General features: G+C 37.8%; 3 protein-coding genes across 8 annotated transcripts in view; 2 read left to right on the top strand and 1 right to left on the bottom strand.

The window, feature by feature from the left end:
- The first annotated feature begins 352 nt into the window (after nucleotides 1-352).
- On the top strand, nucleotides 353-7,975 carry LOC141633651 (putative phospholipid-transporting ATPase 4). 6 transcript variants are annotated; one of them, XM_074446079.1, is made up of 11 exons: nucleotides 353-617; nucleotides 773-814; nucleotides 1,305-3,215; nucleotides 3,321-3,431; nucleotides 3,669-4,034; nucleotides 4,957-5,044; nucleotides 5,119-5,355; nucleotides 5,493-5,618; nucleotides 5,847-5,945; nucleotides 6,478-6,669; nucleotides 7,061-7,975. In XM_074446079.1, the coding sequence occupies exons 3-11, from the start codon at nucleotides 1,438-1,440 to the stop codon at nucleotides 7,724-7,726; spliced, it is 3,663 nt and encodes a 1,220-aa protein (XP_074302180.1). In that variant the 5' UTR covers nucleotides 353-617; nucleotides 773-814; nucleotides 1,305-1,437; the 3' UTR covers nucleotides 7,727-7,975. The 6 variants fall into 6 exon arrangements, with proteins under 6 accessions (XP_074302180.1, XP_074302183.1, XP_074302179.1 ...); XM_074446082.1 differs by having other exon boundaries at nucleotides 389-617; nucleotides 5,146-5,355; XM_074446078.1 differs by having other exon boundaries at nucleotides 408-617; nucleotides 1,287-3,215.
- Nucleotides 7,976-8,541: 566 nt separating this feature from the next.
- LOC141633652 (GPN-loop GTPase QQT2-like) lies at nucleotides 8,542-12,317 on the bottom strand. Its single transcript, XM_074446084.1, has 6 exons — nucleotides 12,203-12,317; nucleotides 11,603-11,755; nucleotides 11,256-11,482; nucleotides 10,465-10,755; nucleotides 9,277-9,482; nucleotides 8,542-9,015 (listed from the first exon to the last, which is right to left on the bottom strand). The coding sequence occupies exons 2-6, from the start codon at nucleotides 11,748-11,750 to the stop codon at nucleotides 8,742-8,744; spliced, it is 1,146 nt and encodes a 381-aa protein (XP_074302185.1). The 5' UTR covers nucleotides 11,751-11,755; nucleotides 12,203-12,317; the 3' UTR covers nucleotides 8,542-8,741.
- Nucleotides 12,318-14,740: 2,423 nt separating this feature from the next.
- LOC141633650 (midasin-like) overlaps nucleotides 14,741-25,699 on the top strand; it is a 35,608-nt gene continuing 24,649 nt past the window's right edge. The window contains exons 1-22 of the mRNA XM_074446077.1: nucleotides 14,741-15,159; nucleotides 15,263-15,609; nucleotides 16,172-16,256; nucleotides 18,257-18,519; nucleotides 18,646-18,825; nucleotides 19,075-19,232; nucleotides 19,755-19,864; nucleotides 19,983-20,102; nucleotides 20,201-20,279; nucleotides 20,679-20,801; nucleotides 20,875-20,953; nucleotides 21,032-21,128; nucleotides 21,209-21,340; nucleotides 21,423-21,479; nucleotides 21,577-21,753; nucleotides 21,896-22,021; nucleotides 22,481-24,229; nucleotides 24,365-24,405; nucleotides 24,526-24,721; nucleotides 24,825-24,926; nucleotides 25,009-25,308; nucleotides 25,509-25,699. Of these exons, the coding sequence (XP_074302178.1) occupies nucleotides 15,055-15,159; nucleotides 15,263-15,609; nucleotides 16,172-16,256; nucleotides 18,257-18,519; nucleotides 18,646-18,825; nucleotides 19,075-19,232; nucleotides 19,755-19,864; nucleotides 19,983-20,102; nucleotides 20,201-20,279; nucleotides 20,679-20,801; nucleotides 20,875-20,953; nucleotides 21,032-21,128; nucleotides 21,209-21,340; nucleotides 21,423-21,479; nucleotides 21,577-21,753; nucleotides 21,896-22,021; nucleotides 22,481-24,229; nucleotides 24,365-24,405; nucleotides 24,526-24,721; nucleotides 24,825-24,926; nucleotides 25,009-25,308; nucleotides 25,509-25,699 (4,817 nt within the window). The 5' untranslated portion in view covers nucleotides 14,741-15,054. The remainder of the gene's footprint in view (nucleotides 15,160-15,262; nucleotides 15,610-16,171; nucleotides 16,257-18,256; nucleotides 18,520-18,645; nucleotides 18,826-19,074; nucleotides 19,233-19,754; nucleotides 19,865-19,982; nucleotides 20,103-20,200; nucleotides 20,280-20,678; nucleotides 20,802-20,874; nucleotides 20,954-21,031; nucleotides 21,129-21,208; nucleotides 21,341-21,422; nucleotides 21,480-21,576; nucleotides 21,754-21,895; nucleotides 22,022-22,480; nucleotides 24,230-24,364; nucleotides 24,406-24,525; nucleotides 24,722-24,824; nucleotides 24,927-25,008; nucleotides 25,309-25,508) is intronic.

Here is a 25,699-nt window from a genome sequence, read left to right as displayed (position 1 = left end):
AAAAAAAAAACCTTTATTCGACAACTCTTCGCCTCAAAACTCAGTCAAAATCATCCAAAACTACAACATCCAAGAAAACTTCCTAAAGAATCGTCCACAATGGAGTAAGTACATGAAACCGAAATGATAAATACGATACACATAATTGGAATGTTCACTCGATAACTCTTCTCACCAAAAACTCGGCCAAAATCATCCAAAACTACAACATCCAAGAAAACTTCTCAAAGAATCGACTACGATAGAAAAGTATTTGAGAACGATAAAACGATACAAAACCGAGAAAAGTAATCGAGAAAAGTAATACAATTCGGCTATTTTTATTTTATTTTTTAGCAAGAAGCATGCTACTAGGCTACTACTCCTACTACATTGAATATAGAACAACAACAAGAAGTCTATTCAATACATTCATTACTCAAATTAAAAATTATAAATCGTGAATGTCACTACTTCGTCCTAATTACAACTTACAAGTACACAAATTACAATCAATTTCCCCGTACCATTTTGTTTGTTATTGGGAAAAGGAATTAAAATTAAAATTAAATTTTCCATTTTTTTTACCAAAATAAAATTCTCGTGCAAAATCTGGTAATTGTCTCGGAGTTATAAGAGTTAAGCCCTCTTTTTCTCAGCTAATAATAATACATTCATAATACATTTTAATTTTGTTAGGATCAGTTGTAACAAATTAACAAAAAAGATTGATTTTTTATTAAGATCTAATTGTTTGTTAACCTGGGTTTATCATTAATCTTGATTTTATTAGGTCAAGAGTTCAACATTGTGAATTTCTGATTGATTATCCAAGGTATACAATCTTTCTTTATCTGGGTATTTGTTGATTTATCTAATTTAGGCATGAATTGTATGTAAGGAAAGATCTTTGTGTGTTTTAATCATCTGGGTTTGATTTATTTTTGTGAAATGTTGATGATTTGTGCATGAATTTTAGCTGGGAATTGTGTTGTTCTTTTGATTTTCTTGGTTTTTTTTTGGATTTTTAGGTTTTAGGATGACATTTTCTGTGAATTTTGAAAGTTTGTGATTATATGATTAGCATGTATAATGTACTCCCACCGACTCAACAGATTCTTTACGTTTTATTGATTGTTTTACCTAATCATGGTATGAATTGTGTAATTCTTGGTTGAAAAAGTCATGTTTTTGGGTTAAAGAGGAACTTTTCTTGATTGTTGACTTTAAATTTTGAGGTGTTTTTGTAGATTAGAATGAATTGGTTTATAGTGTCTGATTTGGGTTATGTTTTCTGGCTGATTGAGGTTGTAAGAATTTTTTAGGATCGGTGAATACGACATTGGGTTGCCGTGGTATCTTGGGAGTTGTCTTGAAAGTAAGAGGAGATTTCAAAGAGATGCTTTTACTTTGGTTAAGACATCTCTGCTGAGACTTGTTTGAGCTGAGGATTTAAGAATGGCTGGGGGTAGGATAAGGGCAAAGATTCGTAGGAGTAATCTTCATACATTTGCCTGCTTCCGACCCAAAGTCCGTGAAGATGAGGAACCGAGTGCATTGCCTGCTGGCCCTGGCTATTCACGAGTAGTACATTGTAACCAATCAAATCTCCATCGTAAAAAGCCCCTTAGATATAAGTCTAATAATATTTCGACCACGAAATACAACATCCTTACATTTCTTCCTAAAGGTCTCTTTGAGCAATTTCGACGTGCGGCCAACATTTATTTTCTCTTGGCAACATGTTTATCAACCACCTCAGTATCGCCATTTAGTCCTGTTAGTATGATTGCTCCTTTGACCATTGTGGTTGGGCTTACAATGGCTAAGGAAGCTGTGGAAGATTGGCGTAGGTTTATTCAGGATATGAAGGTTAATAATCGGAAAGTTAGTGTTCACAAAGGGGACGGTTTGTTCGGAGATAGGACTTGGCAGAGGCTTTGTGTTGGAGATGTGGTAAAAGTAAAAAAGGATGAGTTTTTCCCTGCAGATTTGTTGTTGTTGTCATCAAGCTACGAGGATGGTATTTGTTATGTGGAGACTATGAACTTGGATGGCGAGACAAATTTAAAAGTAAAGCGATCTCTGGAAGTAACCCTGCCGTTGGATGATGATGCCACATTTAAGGGTTTCAAGGCCATGATCAGATGCGAGGACCCTAATTTCAACCTTTATACTTTTGTTGGCAATTTGGAGTTTGAACGCGAGATTTTTCCAATTGATCCAAGTCAGATTCTCTTAAGAGACTCAAAGCTCCGGAATACCGCTTACGTTTATGGAGTGGTCATTTTTACTGGACATGACACTAAAGTGATGCAAAATGCAACTGAGTCCCCTTCAAAAAGAACTAAGATAGAAAAGAAGATGGACCATATCATATACTTTCTCTTCTCCGTGCTTGTGTTGATCTCCTTAGCCAGCTCACTTGGTTTCTCTGTGAGGACAAAGTATGAAATGCCAACCTGGTGGTACTTACAAGCTCCAGACTCAGCGCACCTGTACGATCCCAATAGGCCGGAATTGTCGGGTCTTTTCCATCTTGTGACTGCCCTCATATTGTATGGGTATTTGATTCCAATCTCACTTTATGTGTCCATTGAGTTTGTGAAGTTTTTGCAAGCCATTTTTATTGATCAGGACATTCATATGTATGATGAAGAGTCTGGCACTCCGGCACAGGCGAGAACATCGAATTTGAACGAGGAGTTGGGCCAAGTTGACACAATTCTTTCTGATAAAACTGGAACTCTGACTTGCAATCAAATGGACTTTCTGAAGTGTTCTATTGCTGGTATTGCTTATGGCACCCGTTCTAGTGAAGTGGAACTTGCTGCTGCTAGACAAATGGCTAAGGACCTTGATGACCAGGAAGCAGAAATTAATGCTGGCGGTGCCTCTAGGACGTCAGAAATAGAACTAGAAACTGTGATAACTTCCCGAGATAAGCCTGGGATAAAAGGGTTTGGCTTTGAGGATAACCGGCTCATGGGTGGCAATTGGCTACATGAGCCTAACAGGGAGACCATGTTACTGTTTTTCCGCATTCTTGCAGTTTGTCACACTGCAATTCCTGAACTGAATGAACAGACTGGTACCTATACCTATGAGGCGGAGTCTCCAGATGAAAATGCTTTTCTGGCCGCTGCCAGAGAATTCGGTTTTGAATTTTGTAAAAGAACTCAATCAACTGTTGTTGTCCGGGAAAGGTATCCCAACCCTAGCCAGCCTGTTGAAAGGTCCGTGTATATAACTTGTTTTTTCCTAGAAATTTTATTACTGTATGAAATTTTGTTCTTGTTTGATTTAAAGAAATCAATCCACTTACATGAGGAACTTGCCAGGGAGTACAAAATTCTTAATCTACTGGATTTTACGAGCAAGAGGAAGCGAATGTCTGTGATTGTGCGTGATGAAGATGGCCAAATACTTCTTTTCTGTAAAGGAGCAGACAGGTTCGTAGCTTCGTTTTCTTCTGACCTGCTAGTTAAGGACTTAGCGTAAAAGTGTTGCAAAACACTGGAAGCAAATTTTCTGGTTCTTCTCCATCAAATATTACGCGTTGACTGCCTTACTCATTTGAGTGTTGCCAACTTTTTCTCTAAACCCTTTTTAATCTGGGTTTGGAGCTTCATCATTTACATTGATATAACTAACTTCATTTAATGCTTTGTAAATTTGTTGTTATGCAGCATAATTTTTGAACGTCTGGCAAAGAATGGAAAAACATATTTAGAAGCCACTACGAAACATCTGAATGATTATGGGGACAATGGGTTGCGTACATTAGCCCTTGCTTATAAACCACTCGAGGAGTCGGAATATTCTGTTTGGAACAACGAATTTCAGAAAGCAAAGAGTGCCATTGGGGCTGATAGAGATGCAAATTTAGAACGGGTGGCAGATCTTATGGAGAAAGATCTAATTCTTGTTGGTGCTACTGCTGTTGAAGACAAACTACAAAAAGGGGTGCCTGAATGCATTGATAAACTAGCTCAAGCTGGTCTCAAACTCTGGGTTCTCACTGGTGATAAAATGGAAACTGCTATAAACATTGGGTATGTGTTCCATTACTTCCATTCTCTTCCTATAAACATATTGTTAGACTCAATACGACTCAACTTTGTAGACATGGGTACTCTATGTCTATCCTAAAATGAGGGTATGGGTGCACAACATGTTTTCAAAATGCCAACATTTTCTTACAAGTTTGAAATCTAGAGTTTTCAAGTGAATTATCTAGTTTGAGAAATAAGGCTTAAAATCACTAGATACTATTCCCTCCACACACCTATTTTCACCTCATTTGCTTTATTGCGGTCTCCAAGACGGCACTTTGACCGTATTTTTCGACGTCTATACATTACTTTTTTTTTTCGTGAAAGATGTGTGAAAATTAAGTGTAATTTTTTTTTTTTTTATAATCTAATAGTTTTTATTCAACTTATTTATGACCTTCTAAAAGCAAATGGGGTGAAAATAGATGTGTGGAGAGAGTATATGTTTTATGCTTTGTTCTTGACTCTTTGTCAGGTATAACTTTTTTTTTTTGTTTTTCGTGAAAAATTCCATATATTTGGTTTAAAGAGAAGTGTCGGGGGGTCTTGTCGTGTTGAAACATTCGGAGTGTCGGACATGCCGCGTTCTGCCATCCGCGAAGTGTCCAAGTAATATAGATTTTTTTACACAGTCTCTTCCTCAGCTTTTGTCAAACAGGCTTCTCTTTTTGCTTCTTAGATAGAAGTGTTAGATGGTAAGGGTCAGGTATGAACTCCATACCATATTCTTGAGTCATTTCAGAGACGGGTATGACAGTAAAGAAAAGTCAAAGTGACAAAGTTATTGTCCATTCTTATTTTGGGGAACTCAGGTCACCTGAAAGTGGAGTTGAATAAAATTTGGAATTTAGGCCAATTGAGTCATGATGTCTCTCAGCAGTTTGCGTAGTGAATCACTAGTACTATTTTCTTTCTTTTGCAGCTTCTCTTGCAGTCTTCTCCGACAAGGCATGAAGCAGATATGCATAGCAGCAATGAATGTTGAAGAGTCTTCTAATGATTCCGAAGAGGTACCTATCATCCTCAGAGGAACTGTATGTACTTTATTTTAATTTACAAGAAACATAATTACATTTCACGCTAGAAAGTTTTGGTGTTGACAACTGAGCAGGCTATTAAAGAGAATATCTTATTACAAATCACCAACGCCTCTCAAATGATCAAGCTTGAAAAGGATCCTCACGCTGCATTTGCCCTGATTATCGACGGTAGAAGTTTGGCTTATGCATTGGAAGACGACATGAAACACCAATTTTTGAACCTGGCAGTTCTGTGTGCTTCTGTTATTTGCTGTCGTGTTTCTCCCAAGCAAAAGGCACTGGTATGTGGTTTTATCCAATTACTCGTATATAGTACCATATTTATTCCATGTTCCATGGATAATACCATTTGTTTTTTTTTAAGAACCCTCCTTTCCAAATTTAAGAAAATGAAAATTTTGGCTTGATTTCCTTGTAGGTTGTAAGGTTGGTTAAAGAAGGGACTGGGAAAACCACTCTGGCCATCGGAGACGGTGCAAATGATGTCGGAATGATTCAAGAAGCAGATATTGGCGTTGGCATTAGTGGAGCTGAAGGGATGCAGGTACGTCACCTTCTTTGCTCTCGTGTTCTTTGACACTGACTCTGCACTCCTTTCTATATTTTATTTTAGTACATATGTATAGGGAAAAATTAATTTTGTAATGGACTATAAAAGGAAATGGGGAAAACATAATTGTCTGGGCTCTTGAGGAAATAATATAATGTTCAATTGTATTTGTGCTACAATGAATATATTGATGCAACTTACCTAACTTTCAGTTTTGTGCAGGCCGTGATGGCTAGTGACTTTGCTGTTGCTCAGTTTCGGTTTTTGGAAAGACTACTGCTCGTCCATGGACATTGGTGTTATAAGAGAATAGCTCAAATGGTAAGGATTTCGTACCCCACCACGCATGTCCTTGGCTTCTCACTTTTACATGGTGATCATGGACCATCTTCTGCTCTTTTAATTTGTGCTGTTTCTTCAATAGTTGGTGTGATTTATAGAGTTAGACAACCAGTTGGAGGGAGATGATACATGAGGTTATGTGGATGATGGGGTTTTACTTTATTTTTTTGTCTCGACTCTTTGCTTCTCTTTTTTTTTTTTTCGAGAACTTTTTCTTTCCATTTAATCTTATCTTGATTACCTTTACCCTATCTAATGTTACTTTTTTCTGTGGATATTTCTTCACACTTTTTATTTCTCTCGTCAATCTTGTTTGTACTCTCATTCGAAAGGTTTCCTTTTATCTTTACGTCTGTTTCTTTTCCATCATGAGCTATTTTTGCTTCATTTTAACATCTTGTTTTCCCACCTGCTCAGACTGATGGGTCCGGTCCATACAACGAGTCGTGTTAGTTGACACCAACTCATTTTGAGACTGATTTGACTTTATGCTTCACTGACTTTGGTGCAGATTTGCTATTTTTTCTACAAGAACATAGCTTTTGGTCTTACACTCTTCTACTTCGAGATTTTTGCTGGATTTTCCGGTCAAACAATATATGATGATTGGTACTCGCTCTCTTTCAATGTGATTCTCACATCATTGCCAGTCATTTCCCTTGGAGTCTTTGAGCAGGATGTTTCTTCTGATGTTTGCTTGGAGGCAAGTTTTTATCTTTCAACCAAATTCATAATTTTTATGTAATTTATACGGAGTATTTATATCAGTTTGAGATTGTCTCAGATTAATTTGTTTGTGAGACCTACCCATTTAACTAAAACCCGGCTCAAAACACATACTAACCCACAAAAAATGATAACAACAACAACAACTACATCACAGCCTTAATCCCAAAATGATTTGGGGTCGGCTGACATGAATCATCCCTTAGAACCGTCCATGTGTGATTGCACACCTAAAAATGCGAAAATATAGAAAACGAAAAGTGAAAATCAAATGGGGACTGCAAATCATCCTGCTAATCTTACCACAAGACCGCGTTAATAGGAATTTTTTTGACATATAATGATCGTATCATGCTTGTTATGTCCAGTTCCCAGCTCTATATCAGCAAGGACCGCGAAACCTTTTCTTTGACTGGCCTCGAATTCTTGGTTGGATAGGAAACGGTCTCTACACGTCCCTCATAGTATTCGGCCTCAACATCATCATCTTCCATCACCAAGCATTCCGAGTTGGAGGACAGACTGCTGACATGTCAGCAGTGGGGACCATCATGTTCACGACCGTCATATGGGCCGTCAATTGTCAGATAGCCTTGACAATGAGTCATTTCACTTGGATCCAACACGTACTTGTGTGGGGCAGCATTGCAATGTGGTACATTTTTCTGTTGATTTACGGGGCAATGCCGTCTACAATTTCAGGGAATGCTCATAAACTCCTTGTAGAAGCGCTTGCCCCTTCCCCCATCTTTTGGGCAACAACCCTATTAGTAACAGTAGCTTGTAATCTTCCGTATTTTGCCCACATTGCATTCCAGCGGGCGTTCAACCCGATGGATCACCATGTAATCCAGGAAATGAAGTACTATAACAAGCACGTCGACGACCAACATATGTGGGTTCGAGAACAATCGAAAGCAAGGCAAAAGACCAAGATCGGTTTTACTGCTCGCGTTGAAGCCAAAATCAGGCAGTTGAAAATCAAATTGCAGAAGAAACATTCAGGAGCAAGCTCAACCTTCCAGTCACCGTAACATGATTGATTTTTTTTTTTTTCCTCTTTAGATTAACGTTTTGTAAGTTCGCTTATTTTTTGCTAGGATTTTTGTTTCTTTTTTTACATGTATAGCAGCAAAATTTTCAAGAGCTAATGTCGGAATTGTGTTAAAAGTCTCATTGTTCATCAAACGAGAGGTTTTGAGAGCTGTTGTATATGTACCATACTCCGTATATACGAGTAAATTTGAGAGTACAGCGTGTGATTTCAGCTGCGGCGTGTTTTTCTAGCAATATTTCCAGCTTTTCTCGGCCTATTCAGTCAGCCTTCGTTGAAGTAGTTAATACTGGAATTCGATGGGATTGAAAGAACCCAAGAACAACGCTTGGAACAAGTTCCCTCTAAAAATTCTTCGAAGAAAATTCAATTCCCGAAGATGGTGAACAGAGCCGAGATGAAACAGGGGAGTGGAGACGATGAATAAGATCATGGAGTAGTAGTTTTAAATATGCAATCGAGTCATATGTTTGCGCTTGTAACATTGTGAAATAGACTTAAATCTCATCTCTATGTCGGATTTTATGTAGTACTCCGTACCTAATTATGGAGCTTATTATGATAATATTTGGTACCTGATTAGGTGGACTCGGTACAGGGTCTTTGTATAACCAAGTATCCAACATTCGGTCAATCCCCATCTCTAAGTTCTAACATGGTGTCGCTATGTAAATTATACCGTACATCTGAATCTACACAACTTCATACTCGTGCACGTTAACATGGTGCATCAAAGTGGACTTTACCAACTTTTCCTCTGCAATGATGCTAAGTTTCCATTCTAGCCACAAGAGAGACCCACAAACAATATAAATGTGCATATGTAGTATGTACAACACTAAGCAATTTCCTTCCACATTCTACTCAAACCAGTAGTCCAGTACTGTATAAGCAAGCCAACACCCAAAAAGGAGGTTACCGAATCCCTCCAGTCAATATTCCATAACTACAAAGTTCCCAAATTCGGAGATATGATATTTCCGGGTAGTTTTATGTTAAAAAGAAGAAAACCTATTAAATACTTGATCTTCATCATCGATCATATCTTCCTCTTCTTCACTAGACTGTTCATCATCGTCTTCTTCCTCGTCTTCTTCCTCGAGTTCCTCCATGGTCTTGCTGCCAGCTCCCTTATCCTTTAAACCAGTGCTTAATACCACAGTTTCACCTTGGGATTTCTCCATATCTTTCCTCAGCTTCTCCATGTTTTCACGCCGACGGTCTTCTTCCAAACGCTCCTTCTCTGCACGTCTTTTGTCAAGATCCGCTCTGCATAAATATCATACCGTTAGATATCATATTGAGTTGTCCGATACAAGACTCGCTAATAGGGCTCTACTAATAAGAGATGGCCTACACTGTAAGACGAATCGATTAACCAGACAACTAAATGAAGAATAAGGAAGTATTTCTGTATCACGTATGAGAGTTTTAGACCATCGCATACCACACACCATGTATAACTAACAATAATAATTTAAAATGCCTTTGTTTGGGTGGGAGAACCATGAAAAATGTCGAGATAATTACTTGTAAGTCTCCATGTATTCCTTAGCACTGTCTTCAACAACTTTGAAGAATTCATTCATCCCTGCACCAGTAAGCGCTGAAACTCCGACTGATTTTAGGTTTTTGTAAAATTCATCGAGAACAAGAGATAGGCTTCGAGTCAAAGTGGAAGTGTAAGATTGATCCGAGTCAAGCGCTGCATGGAACACCTCAAAATCTTCCATCCACTGCACAGGGGGAGGTTGAAAATTATCAGCACTATACAAACAACTAAAAAATTGGCATTACATGGCCGTATAGCACATATGCTAGCCCGAAATGCTGTTATAACAAAGTCATACTTAAACCTATAAGAGCATCAAGTCTCAGATATGCCTCTATATCTCACAACAGTTCTAAAAACTACCTCGTCAACTACAACTTGGTGCACTTCCTCTCCTCGATGCTTACACCACCAAAGAGACGCTACTTCCCAAGTAAAGAGTCTAATCGAGCAATCAAGCCACTAGTCTTTCCCATGGCATGATCTAAGCATTATCTCAGGATTTAACTAAGAGCCTAACAGCAACTCAAACTTCACAACAATAATTTACAAATATAAATAGTGCTCCAAACGTGCTCTGAAGCCATACAGCCAGAGAAAGAGAAACAAAGTATAATGCCCTAGTTAGATTCAGATTCACTAGTGTACCAAATACTTCAAGCAAATAATTATAATTTATAAACCATCCAAATATTCCAAATATTGACTATAACTGTGAATATCTTTTAGCATTACTTATTGAAGTGGTAGACCAAAGATTCAAACATAACTTCAAAAGCACGAGTCTCCCTTAGCCAGATTGAAGTAGATAACTTCAAAGTGCATAAAAGCACGCAGGTCCAAAATTCTAAATAGCCAGACAGTAGACCCCCAGTTACCACCAAGGCACGCAGGTCCATAAATTTCATTTTTTTTTTTTTTTACCATAACACCAAGTTCTTTATAACAGTTTGCATAATACAGCAGAAGACATAGACTCTATCAAGTTGCATGTAGCATTAAGAAGGGCAAAGTTTGAGACAGAAAACTCATATGCTACAAGTCTACACCGCCACCAACAAAGCATTAGTCTAATAATTTTTCGGATTTGGGTTCAGCGAACAAGATACTCTTACACTAGATGAAGTGAAATTAACTAATTAGGTCTTCATACTTAATAAACTAACCTCTAAAGCAAACTGATGCTGAGCCACATCTGTCTTGTTGAAAGCTAGTACAAGAGGTAGTCGTGTCTTGTACAGAATACTGCAAGCATATAACATATTGCTCATGAAAGTAGCTGGGCTTTGGGAACGAGGAGTATCAACCACATATGTGATCACCGTTGGAAATGTAGACGCAAAGGCTTCAGTAATTATTGATCCAGAGGCAGACCAAGTAAATATCTCAATCTGCCCAGGTGTGTCCACGAGTACATAATCTAGTTGATCAGCCCTTCGCTCAACAACAGATACAACCTACAATCATTCATTATATTAGGTTGCCACAAGGCATATATCACACATTAAAAACTAAAAGTGAATAAGAGTGAGGCAAGAAAATAGGACATCCAGAAGTCCTGAGCGAATGAGAAATTAAGATTGATACTTTACAAGAAAACAAGATTTGAAGACATCCAATAAAAAAACATACATGAATGAGATACATAAGAAGCCATTAACACAGACAATCAGAATGCATCATAATGCATCGGAATATGAGTCACAAATCACAAGCTACGTATTATTGAACATCCAGATAAAACATGTGTATTAGATTAAGTTAAACCCAACTCGGAACAAGATGTCATTTAAAAAGGATGAGATACAACTAGAGACATCAGTGAAGTCCATGATTAACTCAACAGGCTGACTCCCATAGCAGAACAATCTCACAAGCGCAATTCTTTAACACACCACATGAAATCTTCAAACCAAAAATGAAATAAATGCTAGAATAAAAATATGTCAAGCTTTACCTCATCAAACTTTGTAGCAAACAAATTCAGCGATGTTAATATTCCTCCATTAGGACCTAAGTTGAATTGCTTCATAACTTCCTTGTACGCGACTGTGTCCCTAATATCAATATTTGCACCAAATGGTAGCGTCGTGACAGCTGGGTCAAGATTGATCACATAACCCCGAAGATTTGAAGCTTGTGAATGGCAAACCAGTCGATTCATGAACGACGTCTTTCCACTTCCTAACCACAATACAGTTTTATCAATATTTTCCACGAAATAAATGAGCATATCCAAACAACACTCACGACCAAAATACTATACAAAATGGCATAACTAAAGGTCCGCTAGAGTAGACGCACCTGCCATTCCCACAACAATAATAATGACAGGCTTCTTCTTGAACCCCGAAGACGGTTCCTCAATCTGCAAGTTCTCCATTGACTGCATAATCTCATCTTTTTCATTTGCATTAACGGCTGGCTCGTGCATCTCGGAATCAACCTCCATTTTAACTAACAATAGTTCAACAATTAAAAATTAACAAAAACCCCAATAACAATACCATTTCAGACCATCCTTCTCTAACTTTTGTGTTCCGAAACCCATAAGCTACCGATATAATAAATTTACTATCCTAATCAAACAATGTGAAAAACACCATCTTTACACAGAGGCTACAAAATTAATCAAAACCATTAAAGCAGCAATTTTTTTGCATAAAATCAGAAAAGCAACAGTTACCCATTAAACGAATTAGTATTAATTGAGTAAAAATCAACTAAACAGACGAAACAAAAATAAAGTTAAAATTGTAACCTAAATCATTAATAAAAGGAAACCCTAATGAAAGGGGTTAAAAAACAATCGCGAAATGGAATAATTGGTAGCATATGTAGATTAAATCAAATTAAAATTGGGGAACAGAGTTGTAAGGATTAATAGTAGAGGAATTTACTGACCTATGTCAAGGGATCACAACAATGGCGCGCGTAAGAGAAAGAGAGGGGAGTGTTTAACTTGGAACTTGGAAGGTGTGAGGGTGTAGAGAGGTTTTCTGGGTTTTGGCCTTTTGGGAGCGCTATTGGACCCGTGGTATTGCTATTAAGGAGGCCTCTCGTTTGGTTAGGGCATAAAGCAACTCGGAAATACAGGTATAATTTACGGAAGGGTGTTGATTTTCGCAGTACATATTTTACTTAATGTAGTACACTCTTGACCAAATTACCCCTCTCATTTCCACTCTAAGAATTTATGTATGTACTACGCAAGAAAAAGAAAGGAAAAAAATGGAAAAGAAAGAGTGTACTGTGCCGACCCCTCTCCGGCAACCGCCTCACTCGCCAAACACCGACGTCCCACCGAATTCGGCACTAGCGCACTCCCCGTTTCCACCACCTCACGCCGTTGCACTATATCCCACCACGGCGTGCGACAGGAAATCCAACAAAATAACAATTAAATAAAAATTAGACACATAGTGTCGTTATTATTGCAGAGTTTATGCTCCAAGATATGGATCTTGTAGTAGGCATCTCTATCAATGTTAAACGGACATTATGATATTTGATTGCAGTAGTTTGGGTGTGCATAACCAATTCAATCGTTAATAATTTTACCTAACCATGAAACCAAACCCTAAATACCCCAACCTTGATAAAAGAAACGAAAAGCAAACGAAAGTCGAAAACAACATTGTTTTCGATGATTAATTTATAATTAATGAATCTAAAATTGTTCTACAACTAAATTAGAATTTTTATTTGAAGAAATTCGATAAATTTGAGAAGTTATCTTGTTGAGACTTGAGAGGATTAACTTTACTGTTTGTTGTTTCGTTTTTAAGTTAAGGGCAAGCAAATGGAAAACATTGCGAAAAATGTACTGAATTGAGTAAAAAACGTACTGCGAAAATAAATTACGTTTACGGAATTACTTTTTCGCACATACGGATTTTTTACTACAGAGTATATCATAGGACTATAGGAGTAATACACTTTGTTATGAAATTTCCATCATGTACCCTTTTAATCATATTGCTAAACTTCTCCCACTTTATTTTTTATTTCTTCTTAATACGTAATCAAATATTCAAATTCCTCTAGTTATTAAAATTATTTATTTCAATTACTTTACCGTTAAATTTATGAATTTAGGATTTATGGATTAAGTTTGTTAATTAAATTTATAAAACTAAGGTTTATGCAAATAGAAAAGGGGATAAGTTAGTAAGTCACTTGCCTCATTTTAAAGAAATGTAATATAATAGAAATCAAAGTAAGAATGTGACGAGTTGTTATGAATTTTAAATTTTAAATATGAGGACAATTTGTCTAACGCACGTGGATTCTCTTTGATGATGGCAATTTCTATTACGTGGTTCTAATACGATGCGGCTATGTCGTTGGTTTTCGGGCAATCGACTGATATGCATCCACGGATATTGGATTGACGGTTTTTCTTTAACGAGAATTATGCTCCGTTTGGCACGACACTTCAGGTAGCTTATTTGACCAAAGTAACTTATTTGATCAAAATTTCAGTTACCTGATTTTTTTGGAAGTGTTTGGCAAGTAGGTTATTTGGTCAAATAAGGTATCTGAAATGAAATGCTACCTCGAGTAGCATTTGAGAAATCAGGTACCATTTCAGGTACCTGAAATGACTTATTTTCCATTTTGTACCCCTTAATTCTATAATATTAAATAATTTTCATATCTTTTTACGTCATTTTACCAAAATTAGCTACCTTTTCAACTAGTTTGTCAAACACATTTTTATATAATCAGTAATCTTATCAGTTCCTAATTTCCAGCTACCTTATCAGTTACCTTTTCAGGTTTCAGTTACCTTTTCAGTTTTCAGCTACCTTTTCAGTTAGTTTTGTCAAACAGAGCCTTAGCTGGAGGGGAATGAGATGGGTGGGTATATATTTGTTGATGATAGTTGTATTGCGTTGGATGAGGAAGGTGTGTTGTAAATTCATACTAGATGAGTAGATGTAGTGTTGTACATGTCATCTTAAATCGTATTATTTCCAAGTCGGTCAATTTCACCTTAGCAAATCTCATACACGATTCAATTCAAGTCGAGTCAAGTGTAACTCAAATCATGTCTACACCATTCTACCTAACCAACTTTCAAAACTCTGATCAAACCCATTAAATCGATTTATTTGATTAAGTTAATTTCACATTTCTAATTACCCCGCATCATCTCTCCATTTATTTCTTTATTTTTGGAACCAAACTTTTATATTCAACACCTCAAGCCCTCAACTCTTGCGCCATAATTTCATTTCTCATACGACTTCCTTTCCAAAAACCTCAGTAAATAAGTCATTTTTTTATCAAGTCAAGACCGATTAAGTATTGTGCATGTCAGCATGTGTGATATATTTTGGGTGGATATGAGTCCTATTTATCTATCTCACTTTAAAGGCTCAAACCATGTTTATAGACTCGATTTATTAGGCAGGGTTAGTTTTACATCTTACATTTAAATTGTCATATTTTAAGAAAAAAAAAACAGTCTTATTCACCGCCTCCATTTTGCGCCGATAGGTTAGTAAGTTTAAGGGATTCCGTCCTTGTCAAAAACCTTAAGAACCAAACCATCCCAAAACCCTACTTAAACCCTAATTTCATTTTTCAACACAAAACTACAAACGTCTACAATTACCAATTTTATAAATTGCGAAAATTAGGCGTTTTTATCCCTCTTATTCACTATCTTCAATCACACAAACCCTTTTATCCCTCTTGATTTTCTCACTGTTTTCGGCACCAAAAGGCGAAAACTTGGGTTTAACAAGATGTCTTTGGACGGGAGTTTTTGTTTGCATATGGAGTTAGAGAGACTAGTTCTCAGGTGTACTAAACTCAGTTCAATACCCAACTTTAATTTGTTGGTTGCAAAGGTATATCATTTGGGTTTTCTCAATTTAATGAATTTGTGTTGTTTTTTTTGATTAATTTGTGATTGAATTGATTAGTTTTGGTTTATGTGTTTGGTGTCTGAAGGGTAATGAGCTGAATGAGGAAGAAGTGGTGAGTTTGTTGGCAACTGTGTTTCTGCATCCTAGCTATACAATACCTATAATGGGTTGTTTTCGCCCAATTGCTCGAAAGATTGTCGAAAAGGTTATTGGGTTGCTTAAATTGGTGCCACAATTGAGGTGGATTAGTAATTCTCCGGGAATTTTGAATTCTATGGATGATAGGTTTTTTATTGGATGTGAAGAATTTGATGGTATAGAGAGTGTTGGAGTGATTGAGGTGTATTCGAACCATGGGAGGTTTTTGGATCTTCATGAACTTGCTGGTCGCGCCTTTTGCAGTGTCCTTGATTTGGCACCTTTTCTCAATTGGTACGCACACGGGTTTAGTGTTTCTTGGCATTGATTTCGGTTAAGCTTGTTTGGTTTCGTTTATATTGATCAACATGTTGAAAGTTTTAATCTTGTGCACGCGGCATTTGTTCTATGGAGTATTTATTATTGTTGGCATCTATCCATTTTGTTATGAATAGTATGGTATTCGTCTACTCGTTGTGAGTTGTGAAAACGATAATCTCTTCCATGCTCCTCGCTGCATCCATGCAATTTCAGCTGCTATACTTGGAGCATTTTAGAAATAGTGGGGCAGTAGCTAAACACAAGTAGCTACCCTTTTTTCCCTGATGGTGTTTCGATCATGAAATCCGATCTTTGCATTTTATCAGTTCTCATGATCGGAGGAATGCAACTTGTCTGGTATAAAACTCATATAAGAGTACTATTTTTCTTAGTACTCTTCACTAGATGTGAAATGCTTTAGCGATTTAAAAAATCGTGATCGCCCTTTTATTTTCACTTTTTTTCCCTTGTAGTTGTTGATGAACTTCGTGTGATATAAATATATATGCTGAACTTGCCCCCCCTTTTCTTTTAGGGTTGTAGACTGCTACTATGAATTCGGAGGTCCGCCATTTGCTCGTATTATTGAGATGACTTCTATTTCTAAGCGGGGTACAGATGTAAGTCTATTCATTTTTGTCAATTTTTTGTGGGATTTTTGAGAGGGAGTATCTAACCCTTGTCCTCGTTGGCACCAAGACACCTAACAATTTATTTTTTTGCCCAGAAGTACCAAATATTTTGTATTAGCTTGTCGCGGATTACCAAATGGGGCCTGACTTTACAAAAAGTCAAACCTATGTTAGTTGACTAACGAGCCCTCATTAGTTTACCTCCCCAACTCCCTCTTTACTTACCTACATTCCCCAACTCCCATTTTTTACTTTCCAATGTACTGCTCTCTCTTTCTTTCCACTATACTGCTCCCTCTTTCTTACCTTACGTTGCTCTAACATTTACTGTGATTAAACTGAAGATCATTGCAAGTCAAATTTATATTTTGTATAAAACAATGTCAAGTTTGTACTTTGAAACATCTAATATATAGACAGATTTGTGAAATCAAACACATGTTGCTCATCTAATTTCATTGCATTCTTCAACTTTCATTACATTACATAACTAAGTTCATGGCTTACAAAAGTTACAACGAAGGGCTGAAAATTAGTCAGGATTTACTAAAAGACAAACCCATTATAATAGCAGGAATATAAAGTACCCCTTTTTGCATAAATCACAGATTACAAAAAGTACTAAGCTTAACATTATTTTGTGCTTCTTTATTTACTTCTTTAGAAACATCAACTCAGAAAGCCAGCTCACTAACATGCATTTCAAGCTTCCTTGCACCATCTACCTCTTTCTTTTGTTGATTCAAGTCGTTCTCGAGACGCCTTTGTACACTCAACAACTGATTGATAACATTCCTTTGTCCATACGTCATGTCTTCATTTATCCACTTGAAGAACTAGCAGCTATACATATCCGTCTGGGAACTGTAGAACTTGCAAAACATAAACCTTCAACATGAATTTTGGAAGCATCATGATGTTTTCTCACAAGCAGGAATACCCACATCTGCATTTCTCTCTTAACTTTGTTGAGGTTGTTTTGGAGCATAAGTTGGCATGTTGGGTTGTGGGAGGATGAATTTGGAGAGAAATAAAGGAGTAGATAAAGATACTAAATAGGCAGAGAAGGTTTTGGTGGGAACTAATAGGAGGGAAAAATTGGAGGGAAGAAAACATCTAAAAAAGGAGCTTCATTAGCCAACTGACGGAAGGTTGCCTTTTTAAACTCCGATCCCATTTGGCAATTGGTACCACGCGACAATATAGCACAAAATATTTGGTACTTCTGGCCAACAAAAAATCAGGTTCCTTGATGCCAAAGAGGGTACACGTTAGGTACTCCTTGACAAAATACCCTTTTGTGTTGATGAATGTTTAGAAACTTCCCCCATATAAGAGTATAGTTAGGTTTCAGTGATTTGATGTTTCTGAAAATCTATATTCATAATATTGTTTTGTGACGTCAAGGTTTACCTCGCTGGGCGAAAATAACAAATTGCCCGATACATTTGGTGTTAGGTGCAGTTTACCCCCAAATGTTTCCATAAGTTCAATTTACTCCCCAAACATTTGAGATTATGTGCAACTAGATCCAATTTTAAAATTGTGACAATTTTAGATCATGCAAGTCCCACACTCAACGAGACTGTTTCGGATGTCCAGATCTTACCCTTGTGTTAGCAACACAAAGAGACTTTTTCCGAAGACCCCACTTCAATTGAAAGAAGTGCAGTCACCTTAGTGAGACATTTTGCTTTATTCCATCATAATCCGAACAAAAGAGTAATGAATCTTTGGCTCCATAGAAAAATGAAATTCAATTAAGAACCTAAGTCATTATTTTTGTTTACAGAGTATTTACGAAACCCTATAAGAATAGGTTATAAAATCACCCTCCTATACAGGCTCAAAGTAAAGGGGTTACTAAAAATCTTATTTCTCACCACTGTTGTTGTATTCCCTTTCCTGTTGCAACTGTATTCATGTTTTACTGTGCTGTTTTGTAGTCATTAACATTCTGTGTACTTTCTGTCTCTGTTTTCCTGCAGGTTGCAGGACATTTGAGAGACATTGTCTGGACATCTTATCGACTTCTCCTTCTACAACCGGAATACTTTTCAAGCCGTTGGAATTGGTGTTGTTTCCTGGATCTGGTGAATCAGTCTGGAAGCTTTGATGCTTCATCTGATCACGGGATTGTTAGAGATATACGATGGGGGGGTGTCCAGATATTGTGTGTTCTTCTGAGATTACCAAACAAGGCTGCTAGCTTTGGCATACAACCTGTAGAAGGGCTAACATGTTTGTCGAGGTAAGTTTCAACGTGCACACTTTGGTCATCATAATGCAGCCATCAGGTGTAAGGAAACATGTAGAGTACATGTAATGGGATTCTAAGTCGGGTTGTTACTAATTTTCTTTCTTTTGCATTTGATAGGTGGCGCGAGTTTTGCTGGGATGTATCAATAGAAAAGGCTGCTTGGTACACGACCATAACAAAAGCTTCATATTCTTCAGATGGAGTCACTGTTTTAACTGGCGAAGATTCCATGGCTGTTAGTGGGCTGGAGCTTCTTGACCATGCACCTCCTAAAAAGTCTAGAAAATGCTTAATAAGGTATGTTGTTGTCTACATGATTATTATTGTCATCCCAATCAACGAGGTATTGGACTTCATGGTCTTCCGTAACTCTATGATATCTATTAATATACTTCAAAATTTTTCTTGTTAGTTATCCGGTTCTAAATTCTTTTAAGAATTTTTTCTTCATGTTCTTTCTTTTTCTGTTTTTTATCAGAATGACATCCATGCTTGCTTTACTCCCTTACTTATTGTCATATTTCTTCTTTCTTTCGAAATGATCAGAAACTATGAACCTTTTCTCATGACGACTTCGATGAAGAGTAGTTTTGAGAGGGTCATAATGGCTGTCAATCAGAGATGGCCTGTTCTTTTGTATGGCCCGCCTGGTTGTGGGAAGACTGCCCTTCTTAATAAGTTAGCTGAGGAAAGTGGAAGTCAAGGTAGCTCTATTTATTATGTCTTTTCATCACAGTAAATTTGAATTTCTATTGGGAAACTGCTTTTATATTAAATTTCCTTGATTGTATGCCTTGGTCTTTTTAATTGTTGTCATCACCGTAGTTGGTAGACGGTAAACAATGAAAATGTGATGTCATACTGGTTGTTTAATATATTTTTAGTCCTAGTATTCTAGGAATGGAGTGGTTTACGTTCTTCTCCTCGTTACATTTCCCTCATCTAAAATCCCAGACGGTGCTTTCTAATAGTAGCAGAAAAAAAAAAAAATTCTTGCTGATTGTGTTATCGCATCTTCATAACACAAATCTCTGTTGTCTCATTAGAGTTTTATCTTCTCGCTCTCCTTTTGTTTACTGCAATACCCCGTTGGAGTTTTTTTTTTTGTGCATGGGTTTCCTCCAATTAGTGTCCTTTTATTGATACACTAAATTACTTATAAAAAAAGTCTGACGTACCTATTGACTATCTTTGTATATTTCCTTTTTACATTTTCCTGCCACAAGTTCTTTCAATTCACATGGATGAACATATTGACGGAAAGACCTTAGTTGGAAGCTATGTCTGTACGGAGCAGCCTGGCGAGTTCCGTTGGCAACCAGGTCCCCTGACTCAGGTTGTCTTTTGTTTTTATGTTTATTTACTGTTGTGCTTGCCGCTTTGGGCTCTTATTTTCTATGTTCTTATTTCACGGAGGCGTTCTCATTAGTCACCGAATGATTACCCTTAAACAGGCTGTTAAAAGTGGCTTTTGGGTGGTGTTTGAAAATATAGATCAATCAGCTTCAGATGTGCAGTCCATCTTATTACCTCTTCTGGAGGGTAATAATTCTTTTCTGACTGGTTATGGAGAGGTAGTCATCTCGTTGATTCTGAATTGGTGATTTATGTTGACATGATATCTAACCTGGTGGGGTCTCAGAAGGGTTTCTTAGCAATCACTTATTTGCAGGCTATAAAAGTAGCTGGAGGTTTTCGATTATTTTCAACAATTTCAACTTCGAAGGCTGATGTATATCACTGTACTGAAGGTCTGTGAAGCAGTTCTTTCTCAATGATATTTTTTGGATGTCGTGAGCTTTGACTGTCTCTTTTACGTGTCAGAGTTCTTTTCAACTCCAATTTGCCCTTGTATGTCTGTCTTGGGTCTCTATCATTATCTTTTTAAGCTTCTGTGCGCTCTTCTTTCCACTCTGTGTTTTTTTGGCACAGAAGCTTTTGATCTACCATAGCTTAAAAATCCTATGGTAGGGTAAGGATAATCAGATGTTCGTAGCCTTATTCTGTATGCAAACACAAAGACGCGTGTTTCATGATATATTTATATATTTCTTGATTTGCCAAGCTTCTTAATGAATCCTTACTAAAGAATCATTTTCTTTTTCTGAAAAGATAATTTGATAGAATACAAACTTTGTTCAATTTTAAAGGTAAGAGTTCCTTATCTCCTTTTTGGAGGAGAGTGATGGTCAAGCCAGCTGCTTCCACAGATTTAGTGAATGTTGTGAGTACGTGGTATCCAAATTTGGAGGCTATTGCTGAGAAGCTCACCGGTAATTATTCTTCCTTATGGGCTTGCAATCTTGGCATGTTGTGCATGTTTTTACGATTGTGTTTCCCTTGCAGAAACATTTGAATTACTTAATGGGGCTTTTGAGTTGATTGTGCCCTCAAATATTAATTCTTCCAGCAAGTTTTCTTTAAGGTATGCTTAACCATTGTTGTGCATTGGACTACAATAATTCGTGATTTCTTATTTCTACTAAGGCAATGCACTTCTCAGGGATCTTCTGAAATGGTGCAAAAGAATTACTGGATTAGGCGTAAGCATCAGTGCTGATGGCCTGTCAGTTGACACACGCAGTGGGATCTATAGAGAGGTAGATTTTTTATTTTTCAATTTCATCTTTTCCCGGATTACTAGGTTTTCTGGTTTAAGGACTTAACATATTCATTCCAGGCTGTCGATGTTTTTGCCGCTTATTCTGCTTCACGAGTTAAACGGCAGGCAATTGCTGGACATATAGCAAAGATGTGGGCTGTTCCTCTTTCGAGAGCTGAAACTTTATATAGTGATAGACCCATACTTCAGGTTAGTTATGTTTAAAATCTCGTACTGAAGTTGTTTTGATTGGCGCTCTTTGTTATATAAGTTCTCCAACTCGAATATGTAGAATTTGCGTGGAGCTGTGCAAATTGGAAGAGTCACTCTTGAACGAAGGGAGGATTCTGTAAGTTGAATGAATATTTCTGCCTTGACATTCATAATTTTTTTTCCGAGATAGTTGTTAGAGTGTCACATACTGTCTTTCACTAATTGTGCCACAGGTTCTACATGAAATTAAACCATTTGTCGAGATTCGTAGTTCTTTTCATGTACTGGAGAGGATAGCGTGTGCTGTCAAATGGAACGAGCCCATACTTCTGGTGGGTGAAACTGGAACTGGGAAAACTACACTTGTGCAGAATCTTGCTGCAAGACTTGGTCAAAAGCTTAGTGTTCTGGTATCTTTTTAAGCTTCTGTGCTCTCTTCTTTCCACTCTGTGTTATTATCGTATTTGCAGGACCTTTCTCCTGACTTCTGTTTGATATGTCTGTCTGTTAAACTATTTTGTTTCTGATTCATTTTGTTATTTGATGCTCCAGAATCTAAGTCAACAGAGTGATGTAGCTGACCTGATAGGTGGATTTAAACCAACAGATGCACAACATATATGCTTGCCTCTGTACAAGGAGTTTGAACTTCTGTTCTCAGTAACCTTCTCTCGAAAGGTATCAACTTCAAAGCTTACTGTAGAGACGTGTGCGTTGGTCACATTTTCAGGTCAATGTTGTGTGTGGCACTAGCCAAAGCCCCTCGTGGTGCCTTAAAAGTGCGTTGTGCATAATGTGTACCAAGCGGTGTGCAGGGCTATGTGAATTTCATATTTATTTCCTTGAAGTTTTCCTATCTTACCCAATTGTATCCATATATTACATGGTAGCCCTCTTTAAAATGCAAAAAAGGGGGTTGATGCCCAATTCTTTATTCTGAAAATACGTAATTTCTTGTGAAAACGGCATGCGGCGTGGGCGTGAACTCGTGAAGTGCTCATCTTTGCTTCGTGCTTGTGTTTTTTCGCCACTGGCCCTCATTGCTACAGTGCCACATGCCTTTTAAAACTGGCAGGTAGTTTGTCTTATCTGCATCGACTGTGAACCTTGTATGACACGCTGCTATAATTTGTACAGGATAATGATGAGTTTCTTTCCAGTCTGAGGAAACACGTCAACAAGAAACACTGGACCAGCTTTCTGAGCGGCCTTCAGAAGGTTGTACAAAGAGTTGCTGAAATAGGTAGATGTGGACCTGGAACTAAGCGGAAGAGACCTCTGAAAGAAGAAGTAATGACGCAGTGGGAATTTTTTTACCAGAAAGTTGAGATTGCCAGGAAACAAATTCTTGCCTCATCAGGAATGATATTTTCATTTGTTGAAGGGGTCTTTGTTTCAGCGCTTAGAAACGGAGAGTGGATTTTGCTAGATGAGGTTAATTTGGCTCCTCTAGAGACCTTGCAAAGAATCATTGGCGTCCTCGATCGGGAAAGTAGTTCGTTATGCTTAGCTGAAAATGGCGTTTTTGTAGAGAGACATCCTAATTTCCGCTTGTTTGCTTGCATGAACCCTGCTACTGATGCTGGGAAGCGGGATCTGCCATATGCATTGCGTAGCAGGTTCACCGAATATTTTGTGGATGATGTTTTGGGTGATGCAGATTTGTCTCTCTTTGTTAATAAATTTCTTGACGATAGTCATAGGGACAAAAATCTAGTAAGTAAGATTGTCAAATTTTACCAAGATGCAAAGAGTGATTCTGAGGAAACATTGCAGGATGGTGCTAATCAGAGGCCACAATACAGTCTAAGGTCTCTTTATCGTGCTTTAGAATACACAAGAAAAGCTAGCAAGTTTGGATTTAAGAGAGCCCTTTATGATGGATTTTGCATGTTCTTCATGACCCTGTTGGATGGTCGAAGTGCTGATCTGATGAATAAAAGTATAATCAAAAATTTCTTTGGTGTTGATATTAAATTACCTGTCCCCATTCCTCTAGACCGTCTTTTGGACGTCAATGAAAGCGCTAGATCTGAAGAGTTTCTGCAAGATTATGTATTAACCAAAAGTGTTGAGGAGCACATAAGGAGCTTGGCTAGAGCTGTCTTTATCAAGAGATATCCTGTTCTTTTGCAGGGCCCAACGTCGAGCGGGAAGACTAGTCTGGTGCAGTATCTAGCTGCAAAAACTGGTCATGAGTTTGTGCGTATCAACAATCATGAGCATACGGATTTGCAAGAATATCTAGGCTCATATATCACTGATGAAAGTGGGAGGCTTGTATTTCATGAAGGTGTTCTGGTTAAGGCTGTCCGAAATGGGCACTGGATTGTCCTGGATGAGCTTAATCTTGCGCCTTCTGATGTTCTAGAAGCATTAAATCGGCTCTTGGATGATAATAGAGAACTTTTTGTGCCCGAACTTCGTGAAACTATTCGTGCTCACCCAGATTTTATGTTGTTTGCCACTCAGAATCCGCCCACGTTTTATGGAGGGCGTAAAATGCTTTCGCGTGCATTTCGTAATCGCTTTGTTGAGTTGCATGTTGATGAAATACCCGAGGGAGAGTTGGCTGAAATTCTGGAGAGACGGGGCAAAATCCCTCGCAGTTATGCCGACAAGATGATCGATGTTATGAAGGAACTGCAGAAGATTAGGCAGAAGAGTAAAGTCTTTGCTGGAAAACATGGTTTTATAACTCCACGAGATTTGTTTCGATGGGCTAGCCGTTTCCAGAAAGATGGGTGCTCTTATGAGGACTTGGCGAAGGATGGCTATTATCTTTTGGCTGAGCGACTCCGCGATGAGAGTGAGAAGAATACTGTACAGGAAGTTTTGGAGAAGCACCTGAAAGTAAAACTGAAGACTCATGAGCTCTATAATCAGGTGACTGTAACGATTGTTAACTGAAGCAGTTCATAGCTGCCTTTTTTTTTTTTTCCTTGTTTAGATATTTGAGTTCATAGGTGGCCTTTCCCTTGGCGTTCGGTTTGATGAAGTTGGGGTTTTGACTGTATGCAGGGACCAGCACAAGCATACTTCTTCACTGATGCTTTTCAAAAGTATGTATATGCAGAGAGGCCTGCCTTTGCTTGGTTGATGAAAAGAACTATATGTTAGTAGCTTCTCTTGATTTTGGTGCATGTTCTTCATATAACCGAAGCTTCTTTGCTCTGTTACAGGATCGTTCAGACTAGAAGTATGCAGAGACTGTTCTTTCTTGTTGAGCGGTGTTATGAGCTAAGGGAGCCTGTGTTGTTGGTCGGTGAAACTGGCGGTGGAAAGACAACTGCTTGCCAGCTACTAAGCTTGGCATTAAAGGCCAAATTACATGTTCTGAATTGTCACCAGTATACAGAAACATCAGATTTTCTCGGGGTAAGCAAACACTTTTTTACTGACCTTAAATTTTCTAATTTGTCTTGAAACTACTGATGTTTTGGTGTACGCTGCTGAAGTTTCTTTGATGTTTGAATATCAGGGGTTTTATCCCATCAGGGAGAGGCCAAAAGTAGCATCCGATTTCAAGAATCTGATCGAGCAGCTTTTATCATCCAAGGCTTTACTCTATCTTCATGAAAATGTATGGTTGCTATAGCGCTGTCACTCAGCATCCTTTGTAATGTATTGGTGATTTGATCGTGACCATTATGATTTTTTTGCAGAACATCTCAGTGGATATTGGCAAAGCTCCTTCTACCCTTGATCAGCTGACGACAATTTTGGATAACTGTAAAAAGGGTCTGATATCTGATGTTTTTGAACAAGATATTGCTTATCTTGAGAAAGTAAAAGATGAGCTGTCTCAGCTGTACCAGAAATGGCAAACAATTTTTTTATGGCAAGACGGACCCCTAGTAGAAGCTATGAAACATGGCGACTTACTACTTGTAGATGAGATCTCATTGGCTGATGATAGTGTGCTTGAAAGATTGAACAGTGTCCTCGAGCCTGACCGAAAATTGGTAAGGATTATGTAACCTTTCTTCAATAATTAATCTTGTAACCTATAGAGTGTTACTTACGGCAGCTGCTTCTAATGATTGCTGTTAGATAGGGGCTTGGGTGGTTTGCTTATCTTCATGACTTCATGCATGCTTTTACGTCTACTTTTTCACACTCCAGTATGCTTAAATAAAGGACGTGCCCTCTCATTTTTCTGCAGTCTTTGGCTGAGAAGGGAGGACCTGACTTGGAGATTGTTACAGCTCATGATGATTTTTTTCTTCTTGCTACAATGAACCCTGGTGGTGATTTTGGTAAAAAAGAATTATCTCCAGCACTACGCAATAGATTCACTGAGATTTGGGTTCCTTCTGTTGGTGACCTGGATGAGCTTAGGGAGATTTCTAAAAG

Source organism: Silene latifolia, chromosome Y (assembly GCF_048544455.1).
Source record: "Silene latifolia isolate original U9 population chromosome Y, ASM4854445v1, whole genome shotgun sequence".
Taxonomy (NCBI): Eukaryota; Viridiplantae; Streptophyta; class Magnoliopsida; order Caryophyllales; family Caryophyllaceae; genus Silene; species Silene latifolia.
This window is presented reverse-complemented; position numbering and strand designations above follow the sequence as displayed.